A 20753-nucleotide genomic window follows, 5' to 3' on the forward strand; every position below is an offset into this window, starting at 1 on the left:
AGCCTCCTTCTCAGATGTAAGTGACAGCGTCCACAGCATGTCAGACCCCACTCATCCAGTCACTAACGCTACACTCAAAGCCTTACTAACTGACCTTAAAGCTACTTTCCACACTGACTTGCTGCAGGTAGCAGCTGAGATACGGTCAGACATACAACAGGTGGGAGAAAAGACAACTAAACTAGAGGAGCGAGCAGATGAAATAGTAGATGCCCATAACAATCTAGTTAAGCCTACACTGCACTCGAACATAAAATTAAGTTATTAGAAGACAAAGTGGCCGACCATGAGGACAGAGATAGATGCAATAATATAAGGCTGAGGGGAATACCCGAACCAGTGGCACCCATGGAGCTGCAGTCGTATGTCCAAGAAATCTTCAAAGCCTATGTGCCAGAACTCTCGAACAACGACCTGTTATTAGAACGCACGCACAGACTACCAAGACCAAAGCACCTGGGACCGCAAACACCTAGAGATGTCATTACTAAAATGCACTACTTTCCCGCCAAGGATAGGATCATGCAGGCCTCACCGAACAACCCACCTCCTCCTGGGAAATTTGAACAAATCAAGCTGTTCATAGACCTATCAGCCACCACCATGCTTAAAAGGAAAGCCTTTGCCCCAATCACGGCGGCACTACGGGAAGAAAAAAATCCATACAAATGGGGATTTCCGACCAAACTCCTGGTTAAAAGAAACGGAACAGACTCCACCATTCTCTCTCCGGAAGAAGGCGCTACACTATTACAGAAATGGGACATTCACCTAGCCAAAGCATCAACTTCCAAGCCCCACCAAAGGGCATCTCCAGTCAAGCTTAACAGAGACTGGTCCAAGGTGGTCCATATTCGCCCACAAAAGACTCCCTGAACCTCATCTGATGGGTAATGTGCACGCACACAAAGCACATATAACATGTTACTGGGGGTTAGGTGGTTTGTTTCAGACACCGTTTTATGTTGTTGTTCTCTTTCCTTATCGTAAAACTACACTCTGGTTATTTAAGCATTAGACACCGATCACGGAGGCAAATGCGCGAAAGGTTACGTAATCTACTCCTAGACCCACTGCGCACGTTGTGGGACACTCACCCCTAGAGTGGCCAAAAGATGGGCCACATAATCTACCGTTTTCCACCCCTTTGTCGAGCTACTTCGACCAACGTTTTTTTGTACATAGTTTGCATGTTTTTTTTCATTCATTTTGGTTTAACGTATGATGACCATGTAAGGCAGATAGTACGAATTATACAGGCCTGTGTGCAGGTTGAGTGTGTTCCTAGGCCCAGACTTGACCCTGAGAGATCCCAGTTGCACCAGAGAGGTAACGGGAAAGGGAAACTCTCCAGGACCACCCGCCGGCCCAATGTTGGCATTGAGAGGCGACTTAGTAGTGGCCCAGTCTCCTCCACTAGACAAAGGGGACATCTCATTACTGCCCATCACCAAGCAGGTATACCACCCCATATCCATGGTACTTAATCTCTTTTCCCTTAATGCTAAAGGACTTAACTCCCCGAACAAGTGGCGCATGGCACTAAAGGAGGCCAAATCGCACGCTGCCCATGTGGCGTTTTTTCAAGAATCACATTTTAAATGGGGTCAGCACCCAAAATTCAGCTCAGCAGCATTCCCCATAGACTTCCATGCCTGCTACGCAAAGAAAAAACGGGGGGTGTCCATCTTAATTAGCAAGGATGTGGCTTTCTCATTGGTCCGGAAAATTGGGGACAAAAAAGGGTGGTATATTGTGCTACAATGTTATGTCAATAATTGTCCATATACATTTATTAATGTTTACGGCCCTAACGAACAACACAGTGATTTTGTGGAAAATGTACTTGCAATAAGCACGAAGTATAAGTCTGGGGATGTAATAATAGTGGGGGATACGAATTTTCTGTAAGATAACCATTTAGACTCCTCTCACCATAAACCTTTGCTAGCTCGAACCATGAGGACAAGAGGCAAACAAGTCTCCCGTATCAGACATACCCTCACAGCGCATAACTATGTAGACCCATTGAGGTTGCAACACCCTAGCGAAAGGGATTTCACATGCCATACGGCAGCGCATAACTGCTACTCCAGAATCAACAGGTCTTTAATTCCTTCAACACTATTTCCTAGGGTGGATAGCTCACTCATAGGGCTTATCTCATGGTCAGATCATGCACCCATCACCCTATCCCTAAAAGAACAATTCACGACCAGTGGTAGAGGCAGCTGGAGGTTGAATGACCATTTACTCACCGACCCGACGGTAGCACAGATTACCCAAGATCTCAAAAATTACTTCTCAGACAACAAATCACCCGATTCCACGCCCGACCAGATCTGGCTGGTGCATAAAGCAGTGATTCGGGGCAGCTTTATTAAACACGCTAGCTATGCTAAAAAGATACGCCTCAAAAAATACACAGATATCCTCCGAGAACTTACAGACATAACACATTCCAACAAACTATCCCCAACTCCCTCCCACCATGCCACAATCCTACGATTACAAGCACAACTCAGAGATCTTGAACTAGCTCAAACAACGCTACTGTTTAGGCAGATGAAACACAGTTTCTTTGCCTTCGGAAATAGAGCAGGGGCCAAACTGGCCTCCCAGCCTCGAAAAAAGCTAGAGCCCCAAATATCGCCTACCTCGTAGGTGATAAAGGGAAAAAAGTACTTGACCCACAACACATAGCAAATGAGTTTGCTAACTATTATAGCAAGTTATACAATCTGAAGAATGATCCACAGGTGTTGATCCCCACCACTGCTGAAATAGACACTTTTCTCTCTGACCTAAACCTCCCCACTCTCAGTAAAGAAGATGCTGATTACCTCCTAACACCCTTCAGTTTAGATGAAATCTCCACCCTGATCGGCTCCCTCCCAGCTCACAAGGCCCCAGGTCCAGATGGTCTCCCAAACTCATACTACCGTACATTCCACTCTATCCTGTCTCCACATCTACTTAATCTCTTCAACCATAGCATGGAGAGGGGAACCCTGCCACAAGAACTGTTACTAGCCCACATCTCTACACTCCCTAAACTAGGGAAACCCCCTACGGAGTGCAAACACTTCAGGTCCATCTCCCTGCTCAACTGTGACGCAAAAATGTATGCAAAGCTGCTTAGCAACAGACTAGCACTCTTCTTGCCCAAACTCATACATAATGACCAAACGGGCTTTGTAAAAGAGAGACAGGGGTCAGATAACTCCTGAAAAGTATTGAATATCCTGGCGGGATTAGAGAGAGGGGCAGGCACAGGCCTTTTCTTAGCGTTAGATGCAGAAAAGGCCTTTGATAGGCTGAACTGGGTATATATGCAAAAGGTACTCTCCAAGTTTGGTTTTCCACAATCCCTCATAGAGAGGATCATGGCTTTGTATACGACACCAGCGGCCAAAGTATCATGCAGCGGTTTCCTTTCCAACACGTTCCCCATCACTAACGGGCTGCCCACTCTCCCCACTGCTCTATATTCTTTCCCTCGAGCCATTAGCACAGAAAATAAGAGATCATGCACACATAAAGGGCATTCACATGCATGGGAGGGACTATCGCCTTGCCCTCTTCGCGGATGACATTTTTATTTTTATAGCACTCTCAGACCCACACCAGGCACTACCTAACATACTGGCTCTGTTGCGGAGTTTTGGGGACCTGTCCCACTACAAATTGAACCAGGTCAAAACGCAGGCTCTACCTATTGGGTTGCCAAAGAAAATAATTGGGGAATTACGAGACTCATACAAATTTGATTGGAGAGAATCTCATATCACATACCTGGGAGTAAAAATCACACCCACGACACCAGGCATAGTGAAGCATAATTATACCCCACTAATTCAGATGTGCAAAGCGGGGCTGCTGAGATGGAAATCAACCAACTTGTCATGGCTGGGCAAGTTAACACATTTAAAATGATGACCCTCCCGAAGCTCCTCTATGTCTTCTGTATGCTACCTCCACTGGTCCCTACTTCGATTATTAAGTCCCTGCATTCCATCTTCTGTACATTTGTGTGGGGCGGCAAACGAGCGAGGATCCCGCTCGCGCTCTTACAAAAAAACCCTACCGCAGGAGGTGTTGGTCTCCCGAACCTACCTCTTTACTTCAAAGCTTCAGCCCTTGCGGCTGGAATAGCAGCACACTCACCCCAGGGCCACACACAATAGGTAGACATGGAAAGAGCCCAGTTCCCAAATCAGTCTATGACGGACTACCTTTGGACACCGAAACACCTATGACATACAAACAAGACCCTCCTCCCATCCACCAAACTGACCCTGACGGTGTGGGACACCTTTATGGCACAGTTAGGCTACAGACGCAAACTACATCCCAAAGCTCCACTGATGGTACTTAAATCCATAAACCGGACAATATCCCTCAGTGACTGGTCACGGGCAGGCATAATCCAAATCGGGCACCTCTTAGAGGGAAGCAGGGTGAGATCCTTCCCTGAATTGCAAAAGCAATGGGATATCTCAATCCAAGATACCTTCAAATACTTACAGGTGAGGAGTATACTGACGGCACACACCCTCCCCCCACCCATAACTCACACAGGCCACACATTGCTATCACCCTCTTTGATCATGCTTAGATGCTGGGCGACCCCAACAAAACCCAAAGCCCTCTCACTCTGCTACAGAGCATGGCTAGAAACACTACAAGACAAGCCATTAGTGTGCAAGTCCCAGTGGGAAAAAGACATAGGCACTGATATCTCGGACGAAAACGGGCTTAAAGCTCTAAATGGGCTATCCAAACGGACAAAATGTTACTCACACATAGAGTCTCACAAAAAACTATTATACCTATGGTACCTAACGCCACATAAATTACACAAAATATACCCAGAGGTCTCCCCCAAGTGCTGGAGGTGCGGAGTGGAAGAGGGTACTTTACTCCACATTTGGTGGTCATGTAGTGGTATCCGACCGCTGTGGGAAGACGCCCATTACCTGTTAACAAACTTAGGGCTTAAATCTTTCACACCTTCAGTCCGATCGTGCCTGTTACTGGCTAACATAAATCCGCTCCATCATCAACTAATAGCTATGGTTTCACTAGCCGCTAGAAACCTAATAGCAACCAACTGGAAGAAGCCACTCTGCCCACCACTAACACAATTAAAAGATAAGCTACAACAATATTACATCTATGAGAAGATGTCGCTCAGCTCGCCCTCTCAGACCACCAAATTCCAATCAACTTGGGCAACTTGGGTCTCGATTTCACAACAGGATAGTAAGTAGATACAGACACTGAGCCCTAATACAGCTGCTTCATATACTATATATACATTCGTATACACATTTTCTACCTTCCAGGTCAATATGTCATACGGTTCATGTTTTCATGGTTCATGTTTTTACTGTTTTTAGTTCCATTCTGTGGTTCATAACATGACATTGTAAAGCCATACAAGTTAGAATGCAACTACGAGTCCACAATATGTGTTAATCTTTGTTATGCCTACGAATTACTCATTGTACTTTATGGCAAGCTGCGACTTGCGAATTGATTGCATCATTCATTACCATGTAACCATGTCATGACTTCTTCAACCTGATAAAATTCAATAAAACATAAATTGAAAAAAGACCAAAATAGCTGAACTAAAAACATAGCAAAAAAAAAGGAGATTTTCCTTTCCAATTAAATTATTTTGGCGTAATTTTAATTCAATACGCAGTTCACACTTCATTGAGTAACCCTAAATTAGGTTGAATGCTCCTTAAAGGGACTCTTTACTTCACAAATACATAAAAACAAAACAAAAATACCACTATTTAGTAGGCCTATCCCTAATAACATTCATGTATTTAATTATGCATTTTTTTCATTAGGGGTACCGTATGTATAAAAACAGCCTGTAAAAGCTGCAGATCTTTTGTCTGCATCCTTTGCAAGACCTTTTCCTTTTCCCCAGCTCAGTGAAAATCTTTGCAAGGCAGGTGATCTGGCCAATAGCTAGCTGCCTCTTCAGTTTAGCTTTACAAAGCTAAACAAACCAGGAAGTAACAGGATTGGTTATCTGATTGACAGCCACAGGGTATAACAAAGTTAATTTCTAAAAATGGCAATTTTTATTAAAACCTGCACTTAAAAAAAAAAAAAAAGAACACACTTCACACCTAAATCACTTCAGCAAGCTAATGTGCTTTAGGTGTTTTGAGTGATCCTTTAAGCGTCTCCTTGGATCTGTCATCAGGACAGATTTTTAAGTTTCCTTTAAAACATATGACTTAAAGTGACAGTCTAAACAACACAGCCACTACTACAGCGCAGTGGAATGGATTGACTGTTTTGACAAAAACTGTGGCTCTCTCCAGCTCTTCTCCACAGCCCATATTCACATTGATAAATTTGTATTTCAATATAAAAGGCTGGTTAACCCAGCACCTTCAGCCAAGAATATGAAACTCATATTAATAAAAAAATTAAAAATATAAATTCTGTATTACCAAGTTGGCTTGTCAAATGGTTTCAAAATGGTAGAAGTGGTTGTGGTGGCTTTATTGCTTAGACTGCCCCTTTAAATATGGCGTTAAATATGGTGAGCGCAGATACAACATGAAAAACTCTGATCTAAATTATGTCTACATAAATCTAAAATAAGGGACAAAAAATGCAGAAATATGTAAAAAATAAAAATTATATGTTAATATGCATCTCTATTAAAGCTATATTTCTCTTGGAATTCTGTTGGGGAATGCAAGAGTAATTATACTATAAAGGGTTGCATTAAAATAAATTAGAACCAGTGCACACCTATTACGTAAATCCCAGAAAACTCATCGAGATTAATGTATTTTCCTCTTTACTATAAGAGCAGAGCGATGCCATTTTTTTCTAAGCACAATGAAGATGCAATTTTCATTAGATGCACAAATGCTACTTAATTACAACCACTTACTGTTCTTTTTCTAGAGCACTCAGTAATCCAAGGCACACTGAGGTTTCCTGATATCTGCGTAAAAAAACACAACAATCAGTAACAAAACTCAACAGGCGGCGTTTGAGCAATTAAATCAAATAATATAAATAGCAAATAAAAACAGCCCGTACAATGACATTCTTTGTTGAGAAAATTAATCCTTCCTACATAGAATTCATTCAGAAAAATAAATCAAAGCAGACTTGTCATGTTTTCAGCGATCCTTTATCAAAGTTTGGCTTAGTTGTTTTATTTTTATTTTTTAATTTGTCCTGGTTTTTCTTGCCTTAATCAAAAAAAATATATCATTTTGTAAAAGTAACACCTTTTTTTCTGGCCACATTTTTTAGAACTCTATAGTCATTTTTTTTATGTTAGCATAAGGTTTTAGCCTAGTATGGCAGCTCTTGAGTATGTAGATGTGATGCTCTCAGCCTATCACAGACACCCGCAGCTGGTATGGAATGGTATGGGTAAGGTAGAATGCAATCTACGACTTAGCCATACCTCTGGTGGGTGCTAGGCTGTGTGACAGGGACCCTCGCTCAGTGTTAATTTACACAAAAACAGTTAAACACTGAACAGAGATATTGTGCCAGAGCATTTCAGGCACCATAACTACTTTGATGAAATGAAGTGTTCATAGTGCCTAGAGCAGTGATGGCGAACCTTTTTGAGCCCGAGTGCCCAAACCGCAATACATGCCAACTTTCTTTTCCTTAAAGTGCCAACACGGCAATTAAACCCAAATACTGAGGTTTAAGTTTAGAAAAAAACAACTCGTACTGTTGTCCGAACTAATAACTTTTGTTTTAAAAGAACACAGAGTTCAATGATACAAATTTTAAATAATGATATAAATAGATAAAATTAAGCTTATATTTATTAGTATCTCCAACAAATGCAATACATTCACACATAGACTGCTGAATACATACACACAGTCTGCTGAATAAACACACACACACACACAAGTCTGCTGAATACAGAGACTGATGAATACACACACAGTCTGCTGAATACACATACAGACAGACTGCTGAGAACACACACACAGTCCGCTGAGTACACACACACAGTCCGCTGAATACACACACACAGTCCGCTGAATACACACACACAGACTGCTGAATACACACACAGACTGCTGAATACACGCACACACATAGACTACTGAATACACGCGCACACACACACAGACTGCTGAATACACACACATACTGCATTGAGGTGTGAGGTGCTGTGTGGGGGGTGCTGTGTGTGTGGGGGGGGGGTGCTGTGTGTGTGGGGGGGTGCTGTGTGTGTGGGTGGGGGTGCTGTGTGTGTGTGTATGAAGGGTAATGTGTGTGTGAGAGGGGTGCTGTGCTGTGTGGGGGTTAGGGGTGCTGGGTGGGGGTAAGGGTGCTGGGGTAGGGGTACTGCTGTAGGGGGTAGGGGTGGTGCTGTGGTGGGTAGGGGTGCTGTGGGGGGTAGGGGTACTGCTGTGGGGGGTAGGGGTACTGCTGTGGGGGGTAGGGGTGGTGCTGTGGGGGGTAGGGGTACTGCTGGGGGGTAGGGGTACTGCTGGGGGGTATAGGTACTGTGTGTGGGGGGGTAGGGGTGCTGCTGGGGGGTAGGGGTGCTGTGGGGGGAAGGGGTACTGCTGGGGGGGTAGGGGTACTGCTAGGGGGGTAGGGGTACTGCTGGGGGGTAGGGGTGCTGTGGGGGGTAGGGGTGCTGGGGTGGGGTAAGGGTACTGCTGGGGGGTAGGGGTACTGCTGTGAGGGGGGTAGGGGTACTGCTGGGTGGGTAGAGGTACTGTGTGTGGGGGTAGGGGTGCTGTGTGGGGTAGGGGTACTGCTGGGGGGTTAGGGGTGCTGTGGGGGGAAGGGGTACTGCTGGGGGGTAGGGGTACTGCTGGGGGGTAGGGGTACTGCTGGGGGGGTAGGGGTGCTGTGGGGGGGTAGGGGTGCTGGGGTGGGGTAAGGGTACTGCTGGGGGGTAGGGGTACTGCTGTGAGGGGGGTAGGGGTACTGCTGGGTGGGTAGAGGTACAACTGGGGGAGTAGCGGTACTGTGTGTGGGGGGTAGGGATGCTGTGGGGGGGTAGGGGTACTGCTGGGGGGTAGGGGTACTGCTGGGGGGGTTCTGGGTGCTGTGGGGGGTAGGGGTACTGCTGGGGGTAGGGGTACTGCTGGGGGGTAGGGGTGCTGTGGGGGGGTAGGGGTACTGCTGGGGGGGTAGGGGTGCTGTGGGGGGGTAGGGGTACTGCTGGGGGGGTAAGGGTGCTGTGGGGGTGTAGGGTTGCTGGGGGGTAGGGGTACTGCTGTGGGGGGTAGGAGTACTGCTGTGGGGGGTAGCGGTACTGCTGTGGGGGGTAGGGGTGGTGCTGTGGGGGGTAGGGGTACTGCTGGGGGGGTAGGGGTACTTCTGGAGGGGTAGGGGTGCTGTGTGTCAGTATCCCCCCCTGCCTCCCTCCTTCTTACCTTTAATGAAGTGGGGGGGGGCACAGCCATCCCTGGTGGTCCGGTGGTGGTAAGCACTGCAGGGGGAGGGATCTGTGAAGCAGCTCCCCTGTCCTCCCGCGCAATGCTGTGTGGAGCGTTGCCATGGTAACGCTTGGCAACGCTCCACACAGCATCGTGCGGGAGGACAGGGGAGCTGCTTCACAGATCCCTCCCCCTGCCTCCCGACACGGAAGCAGAGTAGGCGCCTGCCCAAAACAGGCATAGGTTCGCCATCACTGGCCTAGAGTGTCTCTTTAAAGAAACACTGTCAAGTTGGGAATACAAACATGTATTCCTAATGCTATAGTGTTTCCCTACCTATGTACCTACCCTACCCTACCTACCTATCTGCCCTGCAAGGGTAAAAAAAAGTTTAACTTACCTTACATCCTGCAGGTCGCTGGTCTCTGTGCTGCAAATCCGCCTCCCTGCCTGAGATCATCATGATTGATGATCTTAGCCAATCCGAAGCTTCCCATACGGATGTATTGGGACTCAAGTCTGCATGAGCAGAAAAACGCTGTCTATAAGAGTGATTTTATCTATAACCGATTTTGGCTTTGTTAATCCTAAATGCAAAGGTCATCAAGTCCCCTAATCCATGAGAAAGTGGGGTAGAGGATCCACCTGCATAGAGCGGGTGGAAGCTCGAATCCACTGGACTATACCTCCTACAGTCAAACGTCACATAGATAGGGTAAATAAACCTTTATTAGAAAAATATATGTATAAAAAATTGCGTAGAAAACCCCTAAAACAATCTTAGTATAGAGGTAACCGAATAGTAAAGTCTCTCTTTTTTTCCCTTATCTCTAGTGTTACTAATAGCATTTTAAGATTTCTTATCCTTGTGTTTTCCATACCATAGGGAAGCCTCTTCTCTGTCTCTTTAGACTCTTTAGGACTCAGTTTACATTCCAATCTCTAATTTTCTAACTATACCGTCTTTTTATTGACGGCACCATAACCACTGCTAGACACTCACTATCCCATTCATGTTTTTTTTCTAGAGACTTTACTATTCGGTTACCTCTATACTAAGATTGTTTTAGGGGTTTTCTACAGTGATTATCTTAAGACATACTATTTACTTACCCCTATCTCATACTTAGTCAAGGTACTTTGTAGGTCTCGCTCAAGTTTTTACCGGTGTTGGCTTCTATTTTATCACAATTTTTACACAATATCTTGGTGTACACAAATTTTTTTTAGAAAAAAATATTTTTCTAATAAAGGTTTATTTACCCTATCTATGTGACGTTTGACTGTAGGAGGTATAGTCCAGTGGATTTGAGCTTCCACCCGCTCTATGCAGGTGGATCCTCTACCCCACTTTCTCTGTTTTATTACTTATATCTGGGGTTAAGCCCGTATAAGGGGCTGTAACCCTTTAGGGTAATGGTGGTGGCTCTCCCCCACTACCTAACTCCCTTTCTTTTCTCTTAATGTATAAATATATGAATTCATATGGTAATGGAAAGATGCTTTGCGTTAAAGAGGAAAGCTATGTCATCTAACTATGGTCTTTCAGCCTCTCAAATATTTATATAAAGCAAAACCGAGATGCAAGTAAAGAAAGACTTACCTGGTAGTTGTTTTGGTTCTGTGACAGTCTTGGTTGAGAGGGTACTGTGTAATGTGGATGTATATTGTTCCTTGGGGCATTACCACCCGTGTATTGTGTACTGGTTGTGTTGTGTGTTGAGGTATTATGTGACATATAGTAGTCTCTGTTCTGATACAGTACATTTTCTGGTAAGTCTCTTGTGTTGGCTGGAAGAGTCTTACAATTTCCTGCCTTTACTGGTACTGGAGATAACGTGCTTCTGGTCTCCATGTGAGGGGAATTGTTCATTTCTCTAAACCTTGAAGAAGCTTGGTTTTGTGCACCCATCGATGCCAGTTCTTCCTCCCGAGCATACTCATCGTTAACATCTCCTGTTTCCATAGCAATAGAAAAACAATTGCTTTCTACCACCCTGGGTCTCTCCACCACACATGCTCCAAGAGTCCTGGAAGGGTGGTCAGAAGCAGCCAATGAGAAAACTTCCCTTATTTCCAGATTTTTTAAGCCACATGAAGAATCTCTGCTCCGCTGCAGCACAGAACCATGTGAAACTGGGCTTGCAATTGGTTGTTCTGGCTTATGTATCCTTTGGACACCCGGAGGTTCTGCTACACTTTTTAAAGTCCAGGTCATTGGTTTATGAGGAGCTGTCCTTTCTAGTATTTGACCAGAAGCACCACCAAAGTTCTTCTTGGTGTACAGGGCGTTTGGAGGATTTGCTACACTTGGCTGTCGGGATAGCATAACAGTTTTATCATCAAGTTGCTGCAAGGAACTTTTTGAAAGGGGCACTGCATGGCGCTGGACAGGACTCTGAAGTTTCAAATACTCTGTGTCACTCCTTGAGGTTGGCCTCTGCAAGGCGGGCTTTAAAACGTCAGACTTGGGAGCTGTGGCTTGTGGTGTGGACCCTTGTCGAACTGAAGAATTATTAGGACTGTAGACACAGGTCATGATCAGGTCACTATTTGAAGTCCGAGGAGGTTGGCTTCTGTTTACATTTGGTATACTCCTGACGGGTCCATCAGGGGGACGTGAGGGAGAGCTGGACAATGACCCTTGTGTTGCAGCTCCAGAATCTGTATAGTTTTTACTGCTCATTTTTCGCCTTTTGTTTCCAACCCAAGTCTATGAAGAAAACATATTATAAATATAAATGCAAGTTAAATAGCAAGAAACTTGTTTCGCTTACCTGGTTATATGGCTGACAATGAACTTTGAAGTAGTGAGAAGAATCTAGAGAAATTTTAGAGGTCTCGACAAAGATAGAACAACAGGTGGCAAAGATAACATCGTCCTTTGCTGATATTGAAATTAGTAACCTCAGTGGAATTTTAATAATTTCATTTTGGACAATAAGAATAACTGAAGACTATTGTTTTAGACTTGAGGATTAACTAAAGCATACCTGAATGTCCATAAATCAAACAAATGAATTATGAAGTCAGATTATTATCTGCTATGTTCAAAAGGCAAAGTGATCAATACATCATACATTGGCTTTGCACACAAATCAATAACATATTTGGCACTCAATTTATGATCTTTGGAAATGGTTTTGTTTTTTTCTTAAATCATTAAATACTTCCAAACGTGCCCATAAAATTTCTACTCTCATTAATTGATGAGATCTGTTTTGCCCAATCAGCGCAAGGTGTATTCATTTCTACTTGATTATCCTTGTTGTTTAAGAACACTTTCCCACATAATTTTAAAATCTGTTTATGTGTTTGTAGATGTTATTGTTTGAAGAGGTATAGATTACACTATAATTATGAACAATGCTAAAGACTATCATGTGTGGGAGTAAATATTACAGTTACCAAGAGGTGTTAAAGGGACACTATGGTCACCTAAACAACTAGCTTAATGAAGCAGTTTTAGTGTATTGATCATGCTTCTCAAGTTTCACTGCTCAATTCACTGCCATTTAGGAGTTAAAGGACCACTATAGTGCCCTGAGGGTGCCCCCACCCTCAGGGACCCCCTCCCGCTGGGCTCTGGGGAGAGGAAAGGGGTTAAAACTTACCTTTCTCCAGCGCCGGCCGGGCCGAGCTCTTCTCCTCCGATCCTCCTCCTCTCCTCCCATTCGGCTGAATGCGCACGTGCGCAAGAGCTACGCGCGCATTCAGCCGGTCTCATAGGAAAGCATTATCAATCACGCAAGCGCCTCTATGCTATGTTTATAAAAAAATGGGTTAACCCTAGCTGGACCTGGCACCCAGACCACTTCATTAAGCTGAAGTGGTCTGGGTGCCTATAGTGGTCCTTTAAATCACTTTGTTTCTGTTTATGCAGCCCTTGTCACACCTCCCCTGGCTCTGATTGACACAGCCTGCATGGAAACCAAATGGTTTCACTTTCAATCATATGTAATTTACCTTAAGCAATTGTATCTCTTTCACTGTAAATTGAACTTTAATCAAATACAAGAGGCTTTTGCACGGTCTAGAAAGCTATTAACATAGCAGAGGATAAGAAAATCTAAATTAAACAGAACTTGCACTAAAGGAAGGATAAGCTGTAGATGACTCTTTACAGGAAGTGTTTAGGAAGGCTATGCAAGTCACATGCAGGGAGGTGTGACTAGGGCTCATAAACAAAGTGATTTTACTCCTAAATGTCAGAGAATTGAGCAGTGAGAAAGCAGGGGCATGATCTATACACCAAAACTGCTTCAATAAGCTAAAGTTGTTTTGGTGACTATAGTGTCCCTTTAAGAGAACAAACTATAATCAGGAGTTAACTGTAAAAGACATGTTGACTGATACACCAGTACTTTAAGTAATCAACTCTCTTAAGAACTTCAAGGTCAGAATTACATCACAGGTTTCAGGAAGTGTCATTTCAACTTGATTAATTAAGTTTGTATCAGCTTAAAAGGGGCAGTACAGGCACCAAAAGATCTTATATGCTGAAAATAACTGGAGACGAGAGACTGGCTGAATTATCTCAGCCAGTCACTTGGTTCACCAAAAATCAGGAGTCAGAAAATTCAGTCACTGGAAGAGGTTGAAACTCATGGAAAATCCTGCATTCTTCAGAGAGAGTTGGATTTTAACCCCTTAAGGACACATGACGGAACTATTCCGTCGTGATTCTTTTTTATTTCAGAAGTTGTATCCTTAAGGGGTTAATTCAATTTGAATATCACAACACCCCATAAAAATGGCACAACTTTGTAGCATGATTTCTGGGATCAACAAACCCCCCAAAAAAATGCCAAACGCTCTTGCTGAAATTACGGTTTAAAGCAACTTACCGTTTCTTCGTCATGTGAGTATTACCCGGAAGACAACCTATCTAAACTCGTAAAAACTATCACTGATAAAAAGATAAGTGGGACGTGTTTCATTTTTTGTTTTATTGTATGTCCCCAATAAAGTATCTGCTTTACCTATCCATATGCAGCTTGATACAACACTGGATTCCCCAGAATTTTACAATGTGGAAGGTAACACTCAGCAACCACTCTGCGTAGTCAATCAGAGGATACTATGTTCACTAGCCGTCACTTGGACTCTTCTTAGAATGAAGTTGATTAAATTTGTGTTCTCCTTTTGAGGTAGGAATCCATTCTCAGCCATAAAATTTAAGTAGTGATGCAAATCCATGCCCCACATCCATCATACTAAATATCATTGCATTTCCAGTGTTGCATAGTAACTGTTCGCAATCTGTGCACTTAACCTGGCATATTATTTCATCAAGGGCTTTTACAGTGCAAGAAACATAACATGTCAATGAAAGATAAATATGCATATAAACCACACACTGCAGAAACCACTTAATAACAGCATTCGTTTTCATCTTACGTATGGAACACACATGGTTGCTAAATTTTATGTTGGTTCTATTAGAACAGGCTTCCCCAAACTCCAGCCCTCTAGATGTTGCTGAACTACAACTCCCATGATTCTATCAATGAAATAGATAGGCTGAGAATCATGGGAGTTGTAGTTCAGCAACATCTAGAGGGCCGGAGTTTGGGGAAGCCTGTAGAACATTGGACACATTTACCTTTAAGGTTACATGATAATACAGAAAAATCCATCGCCGGTGCCATGTTAATGGGCAATATTACTGCTTGTGCATCTCGGATAAACGGGTAATTGAGAAATATATAGAGCAATGTATTATCAATTTACTTAATAAGTGACGGAAAATCTCTCCTACTATTGTTTTCGATGTAATAATTTCCGATAAGCTTTTGAAATGATTTTATATTTTTTGACAAAAGATGATTTGATATTTTAAAAATTATTTGAATATTTGATATTTCATAATACATTAGTTTTCTTTATATGTAATTTTTTTTATATTTATATTTCTAAAAAATTATTGTAAACGTTTATGCAAAAATATTAAATAATTTAAAAAGCTTAATCAAACATATTAAATTGAGGCCTAAATGTTAGCCTAAAGGTATTTTTAAATATGAACTCTGTGTCCATTGCACTAATACAACCAATATTAAAGGGACACCATAGTCGCCAAAACAACTTTAGTTTAAAGAAGCAGTTTTGCTGTATAGTTAATGTCTGCTCCATTTACTGTAGGAGTTAAATGACCACTATAGTGCCAGAAAAACAAACTCGTTTTCCTGGCACTATAGTGCCCCCACCCTCATGGCTTCCCTCCCGCCAGGCTGAAGTTGGAGGAAGGGGTTAAACACTTACCTTTCTCCAGCGCCGGGCTCCCTCGGCGCTTGGGGACTCTCCTTCTCCTTTGGACGTCATCGGCTGAATGTGCATGCGCGGCAAGAGCCGTGCGCGCATTCAGTCAGTCCATAGGAAAGCATTTCTCAATGCTTTCCTATGGACGCTGGCGTCTTCTCACTGTGAAAATCACAGTGAGAAGCGCGGAAGTGCCTCCCAGCAGATGTCAATGAGACAGCCACTAGAGGCTGGATTAACCCATATGTAAACATAGCAGTTTCTCTGAAACTGCTATGTTTACAGCTGCAGGGTTAAAACTAGAGGGACCTGGCACCCAGACCACTTCATTGAGCTGAAGTGGTCTGGGTGCCTATAGTGCTCCTTTAAATCACTTTTGTTTCTGCCCTAGCCACACCTCCCCTGGCTGTGACTGACACAGCCTGTATGAAAATATTATCTATACACCAAAACTGCAGCATTAATCTGAGGTTATTTTAGTGACTATAGTGTCCCTTTAACCATCCATAAAGAATAACTTTTTTTTTTTTTTTTTAAAGTGGGCCCTGGTGTAATTTGAGACATACACTTTGTCTAAAAAAATCTTTATGTTTTGCAATCACACATACATCTGAATATTTTAAACCATGCACTTGACAAACAATCATTTTATGAAGATTATGTATTTTATGTATCTTGCTTAGCTGTACTCATTTGTAAAATCATGAAGTGAAAGTACTCCAGTTAATCTTATATCCACATGCTTTTTATCACTAACCAAAGGTGGCTAAAACATGGCAGTCTATGATATTTACACTATTTAAGGTGGGACTGCGCAATGATAATTATTTATTGGCAATAAGCAATTTTGTTTTCAATGGAGAAGGCCCATTATCTAAAATAAAGGAGCATGTCCAATTAAAATAGAAAATAATATATTTATATCTATATATACAGGTGCCAAAAGGTTTGTGGTTAAACTAAACCCAATGAAACTGCCCACATAGCAAATAGAAACATACTGTTATGCTTCAAATGCATATCACAAGTTGGACAGATGCCTGTCTATGCTTATTTGCATGTCACGCTGGGAACTCTGGGATAGTTGTAAAACATGATTTCTCGAGATTATGTGCCCAAGGGGACTTCTCAAAGTCTACATTGAGATATGCAGGTAATGCAAAACAGTATTCTCTCTCTCTCTCTATATATATATAAATCTGAGAATGCAGATTTTCAGATGGATTCAATTTAGTAAATAATTCTGTTAAATTGCTGTTGCAGCAGTTCCAATATCCATAAGGTGTATGAATAGCTCTTTGTAAATCTTGGGAATATGTAACTAAACTAACATGTATTATAAGAAGCCGATACAAAAACCAAGGCCTAGTCAAGGACAGGTTGGGATATCACACACATATATGTAAGAGTTGATAATGGATACAAGTGTTCTAAATTAAAAAACTATGGACCTAAAAAAGTGAGAATGATCGCAGGAATTCCTTCTCCCTCTAGGTGTATAAAGTTTGTCAATCTAAAACGCCTGTAACTTTAGCCACTTTGGCATTAAATCTGCAAATTCCAGGTCAACTCCAATTTCTGTAACAAAAACAACCCTGAATGCAGTTTCTATGAGGTACTTACCCGGACTACACTGAAGTCCAGCTTGGTTTCTTGCGCACATTGTAATATGAGCTGAAAACAACTCTTACTTTGATTGGTCATACCATTTTCATAATATCTCTGCAATATTCTCTGTTGTTCTGCAGTAAAAACAGAACGAAGATTCATCTACAAAAAGCAAAAGAGAGGCAATTTACTCAGAAAGGCAGCGTCTGGACTCATTACCAAAATTATTAAACCTTTCTCTGAAATACGAAATGTCTTCTTGTCAATGAAAAATTCTTTGTGGTATCAACGCATAATCAACATGAGACTACGGGTGAAAACGTAAGTAACAAGACAGATTACCCTCAAAAGCTTATTTAAGGCATTGGGCTTTAATATTCTATTTAAATGCAGAGTAACCATATATTTGTATTTACACAGCTGCAAGTGAAAATTCTAGCCATAATAAATAGGGTTACCCAGATAGAAATTAAAATCGGTCCAAGGTTGATACACAGAGAACGTGTCTGAAATGTTCCGATATGATCTGAAAGCTGTACAGAGAGATGAGTTAAAAATATATGAAAAGAGAACTTACTCCAATCACCATAACTACTTCAGTGACTTACAGTGGTCATTGTGCCTGGAGTCTAGACGCTGCACATAGGGAGATTAATTACTCTACTACCAGAGATGTAACTCATCATTTACCAGCCTGAAACAAGTGTTCTGAGCTGGTTAATATCAATTCTGTGCAAAATTGGCATCTGACGCCGTACACTGGCAAAAGATAGCCAATAGTGGTTAAGTCCCCACTTTGTGGTGCACCTGTCCTCCCCTCAGCCTGCCCTCCCACTGTCTCCGCTGAGGGGGAGTGACATCAGTGGGGAAAGATCGGGCTGTAGGGAGAAAGTGACCATTGGACTTAAATGTATATAGGTCTTTGCATATTTTTTGAGGGAGATCAGTTTGTGGGGGAAGACTAGGCTTATAAAGGTTACTTTAAAACATTTTTTTAAAGATATGGTGTAATACACACCCCTGAGTTTAGGAGCATATCCTCCTTAGAGATAACTCACTGACCAGAACTTAACATTATGATGTGCACATTATGCATTCATTTTTAATACTGTAGTAAACTCCATTTTTACAAAGCACAACTAAGTTACAAATCGACTGATAGTGTTGGGATTTAAAGGTTAGTCCAACCACCATGACCACTTCAGTGATTTGAGGTGGTCATGTTGGTAGGAGTCTGCTTGAAATACTGCACATTCAGAGCAATTCTTAATTGTGTGCTGGGGGCATGTTGTACCCTTAGCACAGGTGACACTCTGTTTCGGGCAGCCTAGTGTCAATTCTGTGCATATAAAAGGTCTGTCGTTAGTGAACACTGCACGCTGCTTACAGACGTGATAATCTTCCCATTGATCACTTGCAATGTGAAGATAATTCTCCTCTCCCACCAACACTGCACTCCCTCCGTTGGACATAGTTTGCTTGTTTTTAAAACATAATTCTCTCCTTTCCACTCCCTTCAATCGCCAGTCCAGAGCACATCCATGTGCTCTGAGCTGGCAGAATGGTCCAGTCACAGGTTGCACTATGAGAAACTTGTGATTGGACTGAGCGTGGCTCCTGTGATGTCAGAGGTAGCACGGAAGATCAGCTTGGAATCATTGCTCAGCACTGGATTCAAGGCGAGTAGAAACTTTATTTTGCAGGTTGTACTGCACATGAAGGGGGTACCTTCTCCATAGTGATCTCAAAGGGGTTGGAGTAACCCTTTAAAGGGACATTCTAAGCAATAACACAATTTAAATGGACACTATAGTCACCAAAACAACTTTAGCTTCATGAAACAGCTTGGGTATATAGATCATTCCTCTGATCAGCCACTGCTCAATTCTCTGCCATTTAGGAGTTACATCACTTTTGTTACTTTTTATGCAGCCTTAGCCACCTCCTGTGGCTGTGACTGACACAGCCTGCATGAAAAAAATGGTTTCATTTTCAATCAGATGTTAGCTTACTTTAGAAGTGTTTATCTCCTACTCTGTAAATTGAACTTTATATCACACACAGGAGGCTCCCTGTAGGAAAGCATTAACTCAATGATTTCTTACAGGGAAATTTAAAGATGTGTGAGGCAATCGCTGTGCATGCACTATGAGGTGCATGGATCGGACATCGGTGAAGGAGGCTCCTGTGTGACATTGAGCGGATAAGCAGCTACAAAGATGAGTAAAACCTATTAATTTTTTTTATGTACATATAGCATTAAGAATATAGATTTGTATCCCTAACGCTATAATGTTCCTTTAAGTGCATTTGGCTAAAGGGGTTGGAGTTATGTTGTCAGAAACAACAATCTTATTTTTTTTTTTTACCAAAATTAAAGATATCTGAATGTGGTAAAAATTACAACATTTAAAGGAACACTATAGTCACCTAAATTACTTTAGCTAAATAAAGCAGTTTTAGTGTATAGATCATTCCCCTGCAATTTCACTGCTCAATTCACTGACATTTAGGAGTTAAATCACTTTGTTTCTGTTTATGCAGCCCTAGCCACACCTCCTCTGGCTATGATTGACAGAGCCTGCATGAAAAAAAAAAAGTCTGGTTTCACTTTCAAACAGATGTAATTTACCTTAAATAATTGTATTTCAATCTCTAAATTGAACTTTAATCACATTCAGGAGGCTCTTGCAGGGTCTAGCAAGCTATTAACATAGCAGGGGATAAGAAAATCTTAATTAAACAGAGCTTGCAATAAAGAAAGCCTAAATAGGGCTCTCTTTACAGGAAGTGTTTATGGAAGGCTGTGCAAGTCACATGCAGGGAGGTGTGACTAGGGTTCATAAACAAAGGGATTTAACTCCTAAATGGCAGAGGATTGAGCAGTGAGGCTGCAGGGGCATGTTCTATACACCAAAACTGCTTAATTAAGCTGAAGTTGTTCAGGTGACTATAGTGTCCCTTTAATATAAGGCCAAAACCTGTCAAATGTACTTAAGTTGTGCTTGTGCCTTTTAATAGTTCTTAAAGGTACACTATAGTGTTAGCAATACAAACATGTTTTCCTACATATTTAGATTGTCATCAAGCATGTCAGACTCACAGACAGCCTCCTGGCCAGCCCCACTGCATAGAACAGTACTCCTCAACCCTCTCCTCAAGGTACCGCTAACAGTCCAGGATTTAGGGATTACCCGGGTGTGTCTAAGGTGTTTTTTCCCTTGAGGAGAGGGTTTAGGGGCACTGGCATAGAGGACCATGGAAAGACTGCATGGTCCTAGTGCATAGTGCACAGTGCGAGCGGGCCTAATGATGCTCTCAATCTATGCGTGCTCTATTTCTGCCCAATGACAGCTCCCTGCTGTCCAGGATTAAAGTGGGATTGTGGGACAGGACCCAAAAATCTGAGGACAGTCCCACTGAAAGTGGGACAGTTGGGAGACATGGGCATAAACATTT

General features: G+C 42.5%; 1 protein-coding gene across 4 annotated transcripts in view; it reads right to left on the reverse strand.

Annotated features, from left to right (window-relative positions):
• HDX (highly divergent homeobox) overlaps positions 1 to 20753 on the reverse strand; it is an 80286-nt gene that overhangs the window by 44429 nt on the left and 15104 nt on the right. For 3 of the 4 annotated variants that reach the window (XM_063431854.1, XM_063431852.1, XM_063431851.1), the window contains exons 3-5: positions 17310 to 17456; positions 11029 to 12138; positions 6938 to 6991 (exon numbers count right to left, since the gene is read on the reverse strand). In XM_063431854.1, the coding sequence (XP_063287924.1) occupies positions 6938 to 6991; positions 11029 to 12138; positions 17310 to 17456 (1311 nt within the window). The remainder of the gene's footprint in view (positions 1 to 6937; positions 6992 to 11028; positions 12139 to 17309; positions 17457 to 20753) is intronic. The other variant, XM_063431853.1, reaches the window with a different exon arrangement.

The sequence above is a fragment of the Pelobates fuscus genome, chromosome 9 (genome assembly GCF_036172605.1).
Source record: "Pelobates fuscus isolate aPelFus1 chromosome 9, aPelFus1.pri, whole genome shotgun sequence".
Taxonomy (NCBI): domain Eukaryota; kingdom Metazoa; phylum Chordata; class Amphibia; order Anura; family Pelobatidae; genus Pelobates; species Pelobates fuscus.